Genomic DNA, 13,185 nt, shown 5'->3' on the forward strand with positions numbered 1-13,185 from the left:
ATTTGCTTTACTTCTTGGAAGTTTTAATCAAATTGATATTTTTAGCATTACTTGTGTTTGTTGTAGTGTGAAAGATGACCAGGAATATGTGACATGACAGGGGGGTTATTATATATGTCGATTAGCTTTTTGTTCTAACTGATGTTATTTAAAGCACTATGTCGGAATAATACCCTTATACCAGCTGCATGGAGAAATCATTTCAACCAGCTTCATATTCTACCTAAGCCACACTTATACACCAGCTTTACAAAGAAGATGACCACATGCCTAGCATCAGTGATTATGAATTGTGCCAGAACTCCATTATGAGCCATTATGATCATAGCACGATAGAGTAAAGCATCGTCTTCAAATGTAACATGACGGAAATAAAATACCATGGTTCCTGTTAGAATATATTCAAACACCTGTGTTACGACTCCTTTTTTCCTAGTAATTATTCATGAAAAATGAGGAGATGAACCTGACTTATTAAAAGGGTTAACATTCAGTTTGATTTGTGCATTGATTGATTTGATCATGACTTGTATTGACCCCAGCATATGATTTCCTAAGAGACTTGATCAAGCACCCAACGTTCAATGTAATCGTGGCCGCTCACCGAGTGCTGTTGGGTACTGTATATGAATCTATCTCATGTAGTATTTAAAGTCCAAAATGTTTTAAGTTGAACTTATCACACCATAGAGGACTCACTGCTTCAGGTCATGCAGATGTCATTTTATGCCCTGTTTCATCACTACAGCCTCTGTAATGTCATGTCACTTAAAGGGTAAGTTCAGTTATTTTAAACCTGGACCTTATTCCTGGCATAAAACACATTCATCTACTCACTGATAACAGTTTGGTGAAAGTCGGCGTCCTTCGTAAGATATTTAGATCACTCGAGATCCGCGTATATACATATAACGGGAGAGAACGGGGCATTGACAATACAGCCTCTAAATAAGGCATTATCTGTCTTTATTTCACCAATATTTTAAGCCGAATGAATGAATGAACGCGTACTATTGCACTGTTAGCCCAGAGCTGCCATTTATTGTTATCTGGGGCTATCGGGGGGCTTTAGGGGCCTACATACGCGTCTAGTGCTATGACTTCATCGACTTGCGCCGCTGCAGCCGACATTCACCAAACTGTTATCGTGAATAGTTTAACGTATTTTACGCCAGAAATAAGGTCCAGGTATTTAATTAAAAAAAACTTTTCCTTTAATTCCAGATTAAGATTTAATGCTGGAAGTGAAAAATGAAAGAAAAGTGTGAATAATGGGAATTTTGAAATCATAGCGATAAAGAAGATACTTCCTAATCATGAAAGTTTCTTTTGTTACAGCTTAAGTGACACTATGAACTTTGTATGGGTACAGACTTTGTAAAAGATGTGCCACTGAGAAGTATAGTGAAATTACATTTTTGGGTTGTTTCACTATTCCGTGACAGTGTTGTCAAAAGGTTTGTTGTAATCATTTTATATCAACAGCACACAAAGGGACCTCCGACATCCACTCAAGAATTTAAGATTTAGTTTTCCTTTTAGTCCACCAGGCTGTAAGTGATGGGATATACCCAAATCATTTGGTGAGCAGTTTACCTCTTCCCAAATGTTTGTTTTTGATATTAAACTTAAATTTAAATGTATTAATTGACTGGATGTGTGAAATTAAACTTGAGAAATATTCAGAATCTGAACCCTTCTAACATTATATCAAAAAAGACACGCACGCACACACACACACACACACACACACACACACACACAAACACTGGGAGTTTATTTACAGGTGTAGAAGCATTCAAGCAGCCAAACACACTTTCATCTACTGCGTTGGGTTATAAGAGAAGAGACTAGCTTGGAGACTTCACTCCGTCAGTGTTGCTCTCTCGTGAGCGGAAGCAAAAAAAGGTGTCAAATGTTCACACACTGAGTAATAGGCTCTTATAACCATATTCTTTCCACTCCTGTGGATGTATGTGTGAATTTATGAGGGGAAAAAATGATGGTGTTATTCTGAAACTTTTTCTTTTCTCCAGCGACAAATGAGGGAAAAAAAGCAGTGTATGAAAAAAGCATTAGCATGGAATACTCTGGAATTGCCCATCATACTCTCTCTAATAATGTGAAGTAGAGAAAATAATCTTTTCCCCCTGATCACCGAGGCTTTGATCACCACTTTTAGGAGGTGAGGGTAGTTAATGAGAGACTGAGCTGATACAAGCTGCAACGGATACAAAGGGATGTAATAACGTTCAAAAAAATGTTGGAACTAGCTGTATGTCCTTTGATTTGCAGAAATCAACAAAAGCAGTCTCTGTGAAAGTGGAGTTCAAACGCACTGTTCTTCCCAATAATCCACTGAATGTAAGAAAATAAGACACATGATGCAAGCTCTCCAAGAGCATACAGGATGGTATCAAAAGCTTCTGTGAACTGTTAACACAACTGCTGAAAGATCATTATTTTATCTACAAATAGTTGAGATCCTCCCTAAGTTGTTGACATACCTATTATGTACCAACCTTACACAGGGAGAGCATGTAAACTCCATACAGAAAGGCCAAGGAACAAGGTTTTTGTTTTTTTTATGTTTTCAACATCTCAGTCGCTGTTCACCAACATATTTAAGCTTAATGTTAATGCTTAACACTGCAGAGAGCAGTGCATCAATGCATTACCATACCAGTGTTTTCCACAGGCTTAGATTGTTCTTGTGGTACTGAAAAAATTACAAGTAGTCAGCGATCCCGACACAGGCTTAAACACCAGATTTGCTTCCAAATATAAACATTATGATGACATATACTCAGGTGGTTTGGGCAATTCCTGTTGGCAAATAATCTGCTGAAGCCAGTTGACCAGTAATTGTTTGGAGGGGATGCTGTTAAGTAAAACAAGCTCAATATACCAGGCTAGCCTGCACAAGTAAATTAGACGGTTTGGAAACATGGCATTCTAATGCATTCATTTGCTTACCTTCTGTCTATTTTAAATGTATTTGGTTTCTGTTTTTGAGTTACCCTGATATAAAAACTTGCCATCGTGTGTACTGTTTTTTACAATGTTTGAGCAAAACACAAAGTGAACAGGTGTTTTCCAGCTGCAAGTAAGAAATGAAGAAAGAGGTGGCTTATTTGTACATTCATATGTATCTATCTATGCATAGTAAATGAGTTGAAGGTGCAGAGCTACATCAGTTCCATGTTTGCATTAAGGGATGTTTTCATTAAAAGTACCACTTCTAAATTTCTAATATTGCTGCTGAGCAGATGTGAGATTAAATTAACTTCCACTAGTTTGTACTGGTTTTTTGGCACAGTGAAGGCACAGAGCCACGCAAACCCATATAGTCACAGGGCCTCACAGCAACAAAAATTTCTCAATGGCCCCTGTTTTGTCCCAGGCACTTGTCAGGAAAAACAAAGGACCAGACCAGGCTAAACTGATTTCCCCAGCCTGTTTGGAGGAAACACACACAAATATACAATGGCCCTGACTGTGAGCTCGTCGAACAAAGAGTCCAGCAGCAGCAAGCAAATGCCAGAAAAAAAGCTTTCACTTGTTGTTTCTCAGTATCTGGAGATCGGTCCATTGGAAAGGCCTGTCTCTGGCTGTCAAAACAGAGACACACAGATACAGACATATACACTCACGTACGGATAGATATTCACTGACACACAAAAAGAACCTCGGAGACAGAGAGGACAGATGCACATCAAGGAAATGAAAAACATGCAGCCAGGGAGGATAATTAAACGAGCAGGGAGTAGAAATGAGAGCAGTTGAGCAGTTAGATAATGGCTCTAAGTGTGTGTGTGGGTGTGTACATATGTGTCTTGCTGACATGGTGAGTGTTGTCTGTTTGTGTGTGTGTGACAGATCAGACCCCAGGGCTGTTTGCTGACCAGCTGCTGTAGAGTGATTGGCTTGTTCTTTTTTGAATGACAGCAGCTCTGGTGTTCCAAAAGCAGCGAGACGGACTGACGTTCAGCTTCCCTCATTATTTTTGTTTTCCAAGTCAAGTTTTCACTCATTGCTTTGCACTTATCTCATGGATTTCCAGTCTCATTTGACCACTTTTCTCCATTTTCATCTATCCAAAGCTTCTCTTACTAACTTTTAAAAACTTCATGTCCAGTTTTCTAAAACGAGCTGAACCATGAATCTGCTTCATTTCTAGGATTAAAGTTTTGGACAGAAATGCACACATCCATAAAGGCATGATCACACATACACACGCACATATACTGAGTAAAATCTCCAACTGGCCTCAGGCCCTTTGCAGCCTTTGTTGCCATAAATTTCTTCAGTTCTTGATTAAACAAAACGTCAGTGTGCAAGCTCCTAAGACTCCTAAGGCCCCTATACATGCATGCACATGCACAGAGGCTTAAACAAACTATCAGACACACGCACACACACACTTTATGCAGTGACACATACAGTTCCAATTACTCGTTGGTTTCCTGGTTAATGATTTGACTTTGGAGTAGGGGGAATTAAATGGTTGACTTGGCAGATTTTTGCAAGGTGTTCAGCATCTGAGGGATTTTACTCATCGTCATTCTCCTCTTTTCACTACCCCGCTTTCTGCCCTCCACTCCGCATAGCAATGTCTTTGAATTGAGCTGTTCATTCAGCGAAGCACAGATAAGTGCAGAATAGCGGCATGAACACAATAGAGAAAAAAAAAATTGGAATGGGGGGATTTAGCTTTTTAGTGGAGACAAAAATGGTTTAGTTCTTTTTCTTTCTCTCCCCTATGAATTGACAATAGCAATGAGATGAAGGTCTGGAGTTTGGACAAAAATAAGTCTCCGGCATACACCTAACCAAAACATCAGAAGATAGAGAGCATTATTTTCCCTCTTTATTATTATTACTATTTAATTTCCAATTATGAATTGGTAGTTGTAGCCCTTGTAACTCAATGAATATCTGTCTCATTCTGGGGGACATTTTCAACTGGGGATCATTTTTTCAGATGATATTGATATTGATGAAAATGGTAAATTGTGAATACAGCTCAGTTTTTTTAACAAAATAAAAAAATGAAGGAGCATTTGGTCTCAAAAAGTATGATGTACACTTCTCCAATTGTGCCAATATCTCTATGAAATGGGAGATGGTGTGGATTGTCCACTAATTGGAATGCTGGTGGTGCGATCCTCAGCTCTTCTTGTTTGCCCCACATTGTCCCTGAGGTATCATCTGTGTGTGAATGTATGTAGCTTGTTTTGTGAAAGGTGTTGAATGATCAAGGCTTGAAAAATGCTAAATCAGTGTATTCCATTTACAATGGACTTGAATTGAAATTTTTAAAGGTTTAACAGTATTCCCTTTACACGAGTGAAGTCGCTACTTGATCTCAAGCAGTTATTTATGAAAAGCTAGAAGAAACTTGACATTAAAACTGCAATGTACACTTTTTGTTGACAAAAAAAAAAATATTGTGTCTCACTTTGGCTGAAAAAGAAAAGTAAAGATTTTCTCAAAGTCAAGTCATGCTATTTGCTTAGGAACAAGACGTCCTATCACAGTCATAGCATAGGAACCAGTAATGAGAGCATGTTCTCATTATTGCTTCCTCTTGTGACATGACCAGTAGGCACGCTGTATTACCAACAAATGTCATTTTTCATGGTTTGCAACATGCAGACAGATCTCAGTGAGTGCTTCTTCAAAAACAGGATACTACCATTGAGCAAGTCACTTAACCCAGGTTTCAGAACGGGAGCACCTGCAGAGAGTAAAGGCTGCGGTTAAAATATTCTGAAGGGCTCCCTGATGAGTCCTGTGGAGCTGTGTAAATTTAAAGCTGGTTAGTAATAAAAACAGTGTTTGTGTTTTCAGTTAACCTTTCCAGGATAAATAAAGATTAAAAATGAAAGTGAGGGACAGTCGAAGTTCAGTGGCTGAGCTTACTACGAACTCTTGACCCTCCCCTTCTTTGCAGATAACATATCTTCTGGGGTACATTCTCGGGTCACTGAGGAGCCAGCTCAGAGCTCAAAGCAGACTGTCTGAGCAGCCTCTTTCCCCTGCCTCACTCATCCTCTGCCCTTCCCACTCCTTGCGTTATCTGAAATAACACATTGCCGCTTAGCGACTTGCTCTCATCTAGTTACCTGCTGTGTTATTAATGATGCCTCTTCACAATGGTTTGTGCAAACCGCTCAATGCATATGTGCGTAGACGAATAGCACAGGAAGCAGGGTTGTGCTGTGTGTTTGTGTTAATTTGACTGAGAAGGGGGAAGCACAGAGGTGAAAATAGTTTAGGGACTGTGGTGAGGTGGATTAGTGGCCAGTTAGAGGTTCTTCCCATAATGTTCCAGGCCAAGTGAAGGTGGATATACTCAGCAGGAGGAGCAGAGGACAGGAAGAAAAGAGGAAATAAAGCAAGAAGGCAGGAGTTGATAGAGGAGATCATGTTAACCATTGTCTCTCTTGAGAATATTGATTATCTGATGGCTTCCTATGCTGTCAGACAGCTTTCTTTTTGTGTCTATTTTCTACCGTGTTAAGAAGGAAACATTTTGGAAGGCTTTTAACACATCCTTCACACATTTAGCTATTTCTCTCTGCTTGTAACCATAACACCATAAAAATCAAAGCAAAGTCATGTACAAATCAGAAAACAAGATTGAATGTGCTGTATGGAGATTCACTCCAGTAGCCTGTCATTGAGATCTGGCGTCCATCCACTCACAGCAACGATGCATGAAACAACAAATGGAAGCAACTCATGCTGTCAAGTGATGATGAATAGAAATCAGCCTGCACATGTTCCAATTTGAGACAATTCATAAAAAGTGGACATTGCCATCATTTTGTCATCCGCTGTTATGTAGGCATAAATGTTGAGGGCCTGAATTTGTCTGACCATCAATGGTTTGAGTTTTGTAGCCAAAAATGATCTGCAAGGGATCGATCTGACTGAGAATGTGGCTGCTGAGAGAGATTAGACATGAAGGCTTTTTTCCCATAAGGGTCTAGGAAGTCAGATGAAGTTGCATTTTGTAGTGAAATGTTAAAATCTGGAAATTTTACATTGGATTGTCCAGAGTTTTTAGCACGGGGACATTGGAATTTAGAAGTCTAAACTCTATTTCTGTGGTTAAAAAGAATGTTCATTCCCCAACTTTCTTAATTATACATAACAGAAACAAGAGACTAGATGCACAAGGGAAAGAAATTGCAAAGCTCTTACTGGGTCTGCACTTCCCATTAAGTTGTCTAAGAGCATTTAAAAAAAAAAGGTTTTATTGTAGCTTACTGCAATTTTTTTTTTTATCAACTGTATTAATATTCAGTTGCTTTTAAAGTCATGTTTCTGTTTGCTTGAAGTTGTTCTTCATGCTTTTGAAGTTGCTTTTAAAGTCATGCTTCTGTTTTCTAATCATTGCACTCATGCATCAATTTTTCCCTTAGTTTGGTAATAATTACTGATGTATCATTAAATCTTATATATCTCATTTCAATGTTTTATGTCACAGATGCACTTATAGTACAGATCAACAACACTTGAAAAGCATGATTTCTACTGAATGCTATCATTTCTATGAATAATGAACTAACACAAATACACTATGAAGTTCTGCAGAGGAATCTTCTTACTTGATCTATCTTGGCACTCGACATTCCTGCAGCATGTTGGACATTTTAAAATGTGGGATCTATAAAGATTGATTTAGTTTTGGAGCTAACCTCAAGTAGCTAATTGACTAATTGCATTTTTCAGCCCGAGAAGTTCTAGTTATGTCCTGATTAGTCATTGTTTAAGCACTCAGGACTTCAGATTAAATCAGGTGCACTGACCATGACAGATGACCATGGCTGAATTACCCCTAAACCTGCTTTCTTGTCATTTTAATACTTATTGGTAACAGCTACTACGTAGAACCGAGTGTTGATGTGGCAAGAAAATAAAATTCATCAGTTATAAGCCCTAGACTCGGATTTCAACCTAAAAATAAATGGATACCAACATAGATTTTCTTACATCATGAATATCAAAATATCATGAATATGATATTTTGTTTCCTCTTGAAATCCTCTTCAGTTGAACTGTGGTGAACATTTTAGTTGCAGACTTGATAATTATTTGTGTTTTATGGCAGGAAGTGATCACTGGAACAAATACTCTTTTATACATCTGGAAGAGTTGTTTAACTGTATGTGGCTTTTAAATAATACATTTGTGTGTGTGTGACTGCATTCACAGGCTTTCTCTGGAAACTCAAACTCTGAGAGTGCAGTTCGTCATGAACTGCAGCAGGGAATCGTGGCTCGCTTCCTTAGGCTCATCCCGCTTTCCTGGAGCGAGGAGGGACGGATTGGTCTCCGCATAGAAGTCTATGGATGCTCCTACTGTGAGTGGAGATGATCACATTTACAAAAAATGTTTTTTTCCACATGTCCTCACTTCAATATTTCCTGTTCACACTGATACAGATGGTCTCACACCTTTAACAACTGAAGTTGAAACACATGATCAGACTGAACAATGACAAAAGATGTTGCTATTGCACATTAAGAGAGTCACAGCAATTGCACATAGCTTGTGTCAGCTGTGAGCACACTGATAAACAAAAGAAAACTTGTATAAATAGATATATTCAGTTTGTTACTTTAGCATTGAAGTTATTGTCCCTTCAGAACCCGCACAAACACACGCTCTAAACCTGGTCACACAACAAGTAGTATTATGATTTATAATTATGGATACACGTGGAGAGCCTAATGATGGTTTGTCATCTCCTTTCAAGTCACAGTGGGGTGTTCTTTATTATGGACTTTTTAATATTGGATTAAATCATAAGCCCTGTGTAAAAATCCGCCTGGACACATAAAGACACAAAAAAAACAGTTTCCGACTGGCAGACATACACAGACACTCACCAACTGTCTTGATTTCTACCAAATGCATCATCTGGGGAACTGACTCTCATGAAGTCGCCGTGCTATCATCCTATTAAAGTCTGCCAAATTGATTTAGATAACAATTTCAATTAAGGCTCTGCATAAATTACTGTTATAAGTGACACACGTACATCTTTCATTCTGGAGAAGCTATTATATTGTGTGTATGTTTGTGAGTCTGTGTGCTCGTGTCTGTGAATACAAGGGCATGCATTGTATTCCAGTCAGTCCACAGTTTCTTTGATTATATTTCCCTTGTTTCATTTTCTTGCCATATCAAAAGAAGCAAGTCAGTAATTATAAGGATGACAAGATGTGCAACGCATTTCAAATGCAGAAACACACATATATGTGTATGTGTTTTTGCAGGCAAATAGAACAATGCATGTGAAAATAAAGCCCATCATGTACGTGTACAACCACACTTAAAAGCTTTACCTTGGAATTAAGATACTTATGTTACTCGACATGTGACAACATCCGCCCTTCCATTAAAGGGATAATCCGATGTAAAATGCACTTTAGATCAATTTACGGGATGTTGGGAGTACATACGTTGAGTTGACATCAAAATCATGTCATTCGGATGTGTTTTGAGAATTTCGATTTTACCGTTTTTAGCCAAAAGTCGTTAGCCTGGAAGTGAGAGGGGCATATCATTTCGCCGCTACAAAACGCTATTTTTATACCTCTTCCACAGCTCCAAACAACATAACACTTACGTGGTAGTGAGTAGAGGGTCCCTAAAGCCAAACCGAAGTGTCCCGAGGTCTTCATGTGGTCGGATATAGAGTCCAGAATGAATTTAATCAAGCCAGTACCTTTCCGAAAATGTTGCTGCTGCAGCTGCCGCTAAAGACCGTGGTGAAGTTGGTTTGATATTGGATATTCGGATATTCAACAGATATTCACAATAAGGAAATAAGGTGTCTTTTTTTTCCAATACCTCCCAAGCCTAGTGACTTCAGCCTCCGAGCAGAGGACGTTATTTACCGCCACATGTCGGGAACTATAGTGCTCTTGTATTCTCCGCATATGTTCTTCGGCGGCATCCCACGTTGTAACCATCCACACCCCGTAAAATAACATCTCCATGAACTGCATATACAATTGCAAAAACGAGTCCTCAAGGTGTATTTAACCCTACCTCCGACGCATGGCTTGTGCCTACGTCATTGTACACGCCCAGCATTTTATGTGTTTCGTGTGACGCTCTGCCACTAGGCAATGCCCCCTGAACTCGGCTTCAGGCGACACGGGTCACCAACACGCCAAGCTTTCACATTGCTCGACGCGGGTCGAAGGTGCAATTTGGACCCGCTAAGGTAGCGGGTCGCAGTGTGAAAGGGGCTATTGTAGGTGTTATGAAGTATGACATTTTCTTAAGAACGTATTTACTGAATTAAATTTACTTACGTCTAAGCAACAGTATGGCTTCAGCAAAATAAAAAATCTGTTTTTCTACAAAAAAATCTCTATTTCTACATTTCTTTATATTTTCATTGATTAATTTAAGGGGATCAAATTTGTGAGCTTTTCTGGGGTCTGCTAAGATAATTTCATAATTCATGAGAAATGTTTGCCTATATCTTACCAAATACATTATAAAGCATGGTATTTAAGCAACGGTGTTCAACAAGAGATTTTTCTCAAGTTTAGCAAAAGAAATGGAGAACAAATCAGTATCTTGCTTGATGTGGTGTTAAGTAGAAGCCGTAGTAACCTATTTATTTCCGAAGTGGGCAACTTAGCTTTCTCCATTTACAGTTCCCCTTTTTTCAGCTATATACACCTGATAAAGCAATGCAGTACAACACAGAGATGTCCTTTACAAGTTTACAGCAGAAAAGGCTGAAGTTTGGCAAAATGTTCTTCATTTGCCAAATTAAAAAGAGAACGTAAGACCTGTTAATTTACTCTGCAATACTACTGGGGGAAAAAAATTGTTTCTCGAGCTGAATGAGCATTTCTGAAGGATACAAATTTTGCTCTCCTGATGTTGAAATCTGTTAGATGAGATACATAATAAATACATAATCAGGCAAACCCATGCTTACAACTTTGATATCAGTGATAACGAAGAGAGAGAGAGAGAGACACATCCACTTACACACGCACACACACACACACACACACACACACACACACACACACACACACACACACACACACACTCCTTCATGGTCAGTGCATCATATTTCAGAGGTGTCTGTCAGCTGCGTTTTGAAGCCTGCAGTGCTTTCTCATGATTACCCTGTCACTGCTCCTTTTTCCAGCATTCAGTCAGAAAATGAGAACACAGACATTTGTCTGTTCGTCTCTCCATCCTTCACTCCCCGACTCCTCAGTTCTCTCACAATCAGCCCCTCATAAATGTTTTTCTGCTTCCCAAACAAAAGATAAAAGAGTGAAGAAATACACTAATGGGCTACGTTGTGTTGGGCTATGACAAAGAAAAGGAAGCACAGGAAAAGAGGAAAGCACAAAAGGAGAAGTAGTGGGAGGAGAAGAAACTAGATAAATATAGATGTTATGTTCCCTGCATAATCAGTTAATGTATTGGTTGTAGATTATAATTCTTGGTTTTGAAAATATATGATAATTAAATGCAATGCCATGTTATGACTCATCTAGGATTGTGCAATAAGAGGTAGTGTGTGTTCATGTACATCTGTGTTTGTGTCCGTTAAATGCAAACTGGAAAAATCTATTGTTTTACAGTCGAGGTGGGAAATAAGAAAAAACCAAGTGGAACCAACATGCGAGATAAAGTGCAAGTACAAATGTACTTCTTATCCAAACACGATCACTCTCATGCACATATCACAGCTGACTTCAACCTGTGACCTACTTACACCAACAGACAAAATCGGTTGTCAGGATGATGTATCACAATCATCATTTGCCAAGTCTAAGAAATGTACTTATGTAGATTTTGTTTATGGGTAGGTTCTATTTTCAGAGCAGGACTGGATCCAGGCACATTCACAGTTTTATGAGAGACAACACTGTAAGTAAGCTCAAGGGTAAAGTAATTATGAAAAAAAGAATATCAAGTTAAAGTGAGTATTGAGGTGCAACTGAAAGCTACTTTCATTACAGATAACCTGATTCTAATGCTCAACCGACAAATCAAAGAAGCAAATATGATAAATCCATATGAAAATCGAGCAAGTTTGTTTGGTACAGTCAGGTCATGCTGTGGATGACCTGCTTTTGTCTTCTCAGACTCTAAATTCGCTGCTTGCGCAGTGACGCTTGTTCCACGGACACTCTCAAACCTCATAACTACTACAGGCCACTTAAGTGCACCTTCAGCTTACATTAATCAGGTGCAAGTGAAATTTCTGTGGCATTACTTGTATTAGGCAGTTATCCAACATAACTTTCAAAAGGCATTTAGCATTAAATTTGGCAACATTAAATTAGTATAAACATGGCAAATTTTGCCATCTCTAAATGTAAAAGAATGTTGTTATATGTATCAGCTTATCACTTTATCTAAGTTCTATCTGCATCACATTTGCCTCCCTCTTTCTTTCTCCCCATCATTCAGTGAACCATAGCTGAGGGGTCACCACCGTCTCTGCACAACCAGATCTACTGTTACTTCTAAAACAATTGGAATACCACCACTGTCTGGACCATAAATGTGACAGAAGAAGTAATCAAGTGAAGTTATGGAAGTCAGAGTGGAAACTAAACAGATAAAAATAAAAGTAATTGTTTAGACAAGGGTGTAAGGGAGAAAGATGAAAGTGGAGAGAACATCAAAGTGAAGTAAAGCAGCCAAAGACATGGGAAGACATAAGTATCCATTTGGTGTGAGATGTCTATTGTGGCAGGTATACTTGTGGTTTAAATGAGAAAGCAAGGAAGCACTTTAGATTGAGGAACATCGTGACTGTGCATGAGTGTTTCTGTGTATATGAGGATCTGATCCATGCAAGCTGTGATATCCTATCATATCCTGAACACTCCTCTCTACCTCCTCAACCCTATCACACCACACCGGCACACAAATGTTTTCTCCACTAACCACTTGAGTAGTTTGGGTGAGGATAAAAGACTGAAGAGGTGTCTCTAGCACTGCACTTTATTTTTCTTCTGAAAACGTCTTTCACTCTGTTTCACTTTATATTGCAGTTATAACAGCACTACTTAGAGTCTGTAGCAAATATCCAAGCAGTTATACTTGTTGTTGCATTTGAAAAGTACAAGTTGTTGGTAAGGGCTGCACGCCTCACAGCAAGAGGGTTCC

General features: G+C 38.8%; 1 protein-coding gene across 3 annotated transcripts in view; it reads left to right on the top strand.

Moving 5' to 3' along the window:
* The window catches only part of cntnap2a (contactin associated protein 2a), a 350,220-nt gene that overhangs the window by 176,673 nt on the left and 160,362 nt on the right, over positions 1 to 13,185 (top strand). For all 3 annotated transcript variants that reach the window (XM_075452129.1, XM_075452131.1, XM_075452130.1), the window contains exon 4: positions 8,227 to 8,374. In XM_075452129.1, the coding sequence (XP_075308244.1) occupies positions 8,227 to 8,374 (148 nt within the window). The remainder of the gene's footprint in view (positions 1 to 8,226; positions 8,375 to 13,185) is intronic.

This window comes from Odontesthes bonariensis, chromosome 20 (genome assembly GCF_027942865.1).
Source record: "Odontesthes bonariensis isolate fOdoBon6 chromosome 20, fOdoBon6.hap1, whole genome shotgun sequence".
In the NCBI taxonomy this organism is placed as follows: domain Eukaryota; kingdom Metazoa; phylum Chordata; class Actinopteri; order Atheriniformes; family Atherinopsidae; genus Odontesthes; species Odontesthes bonariensis.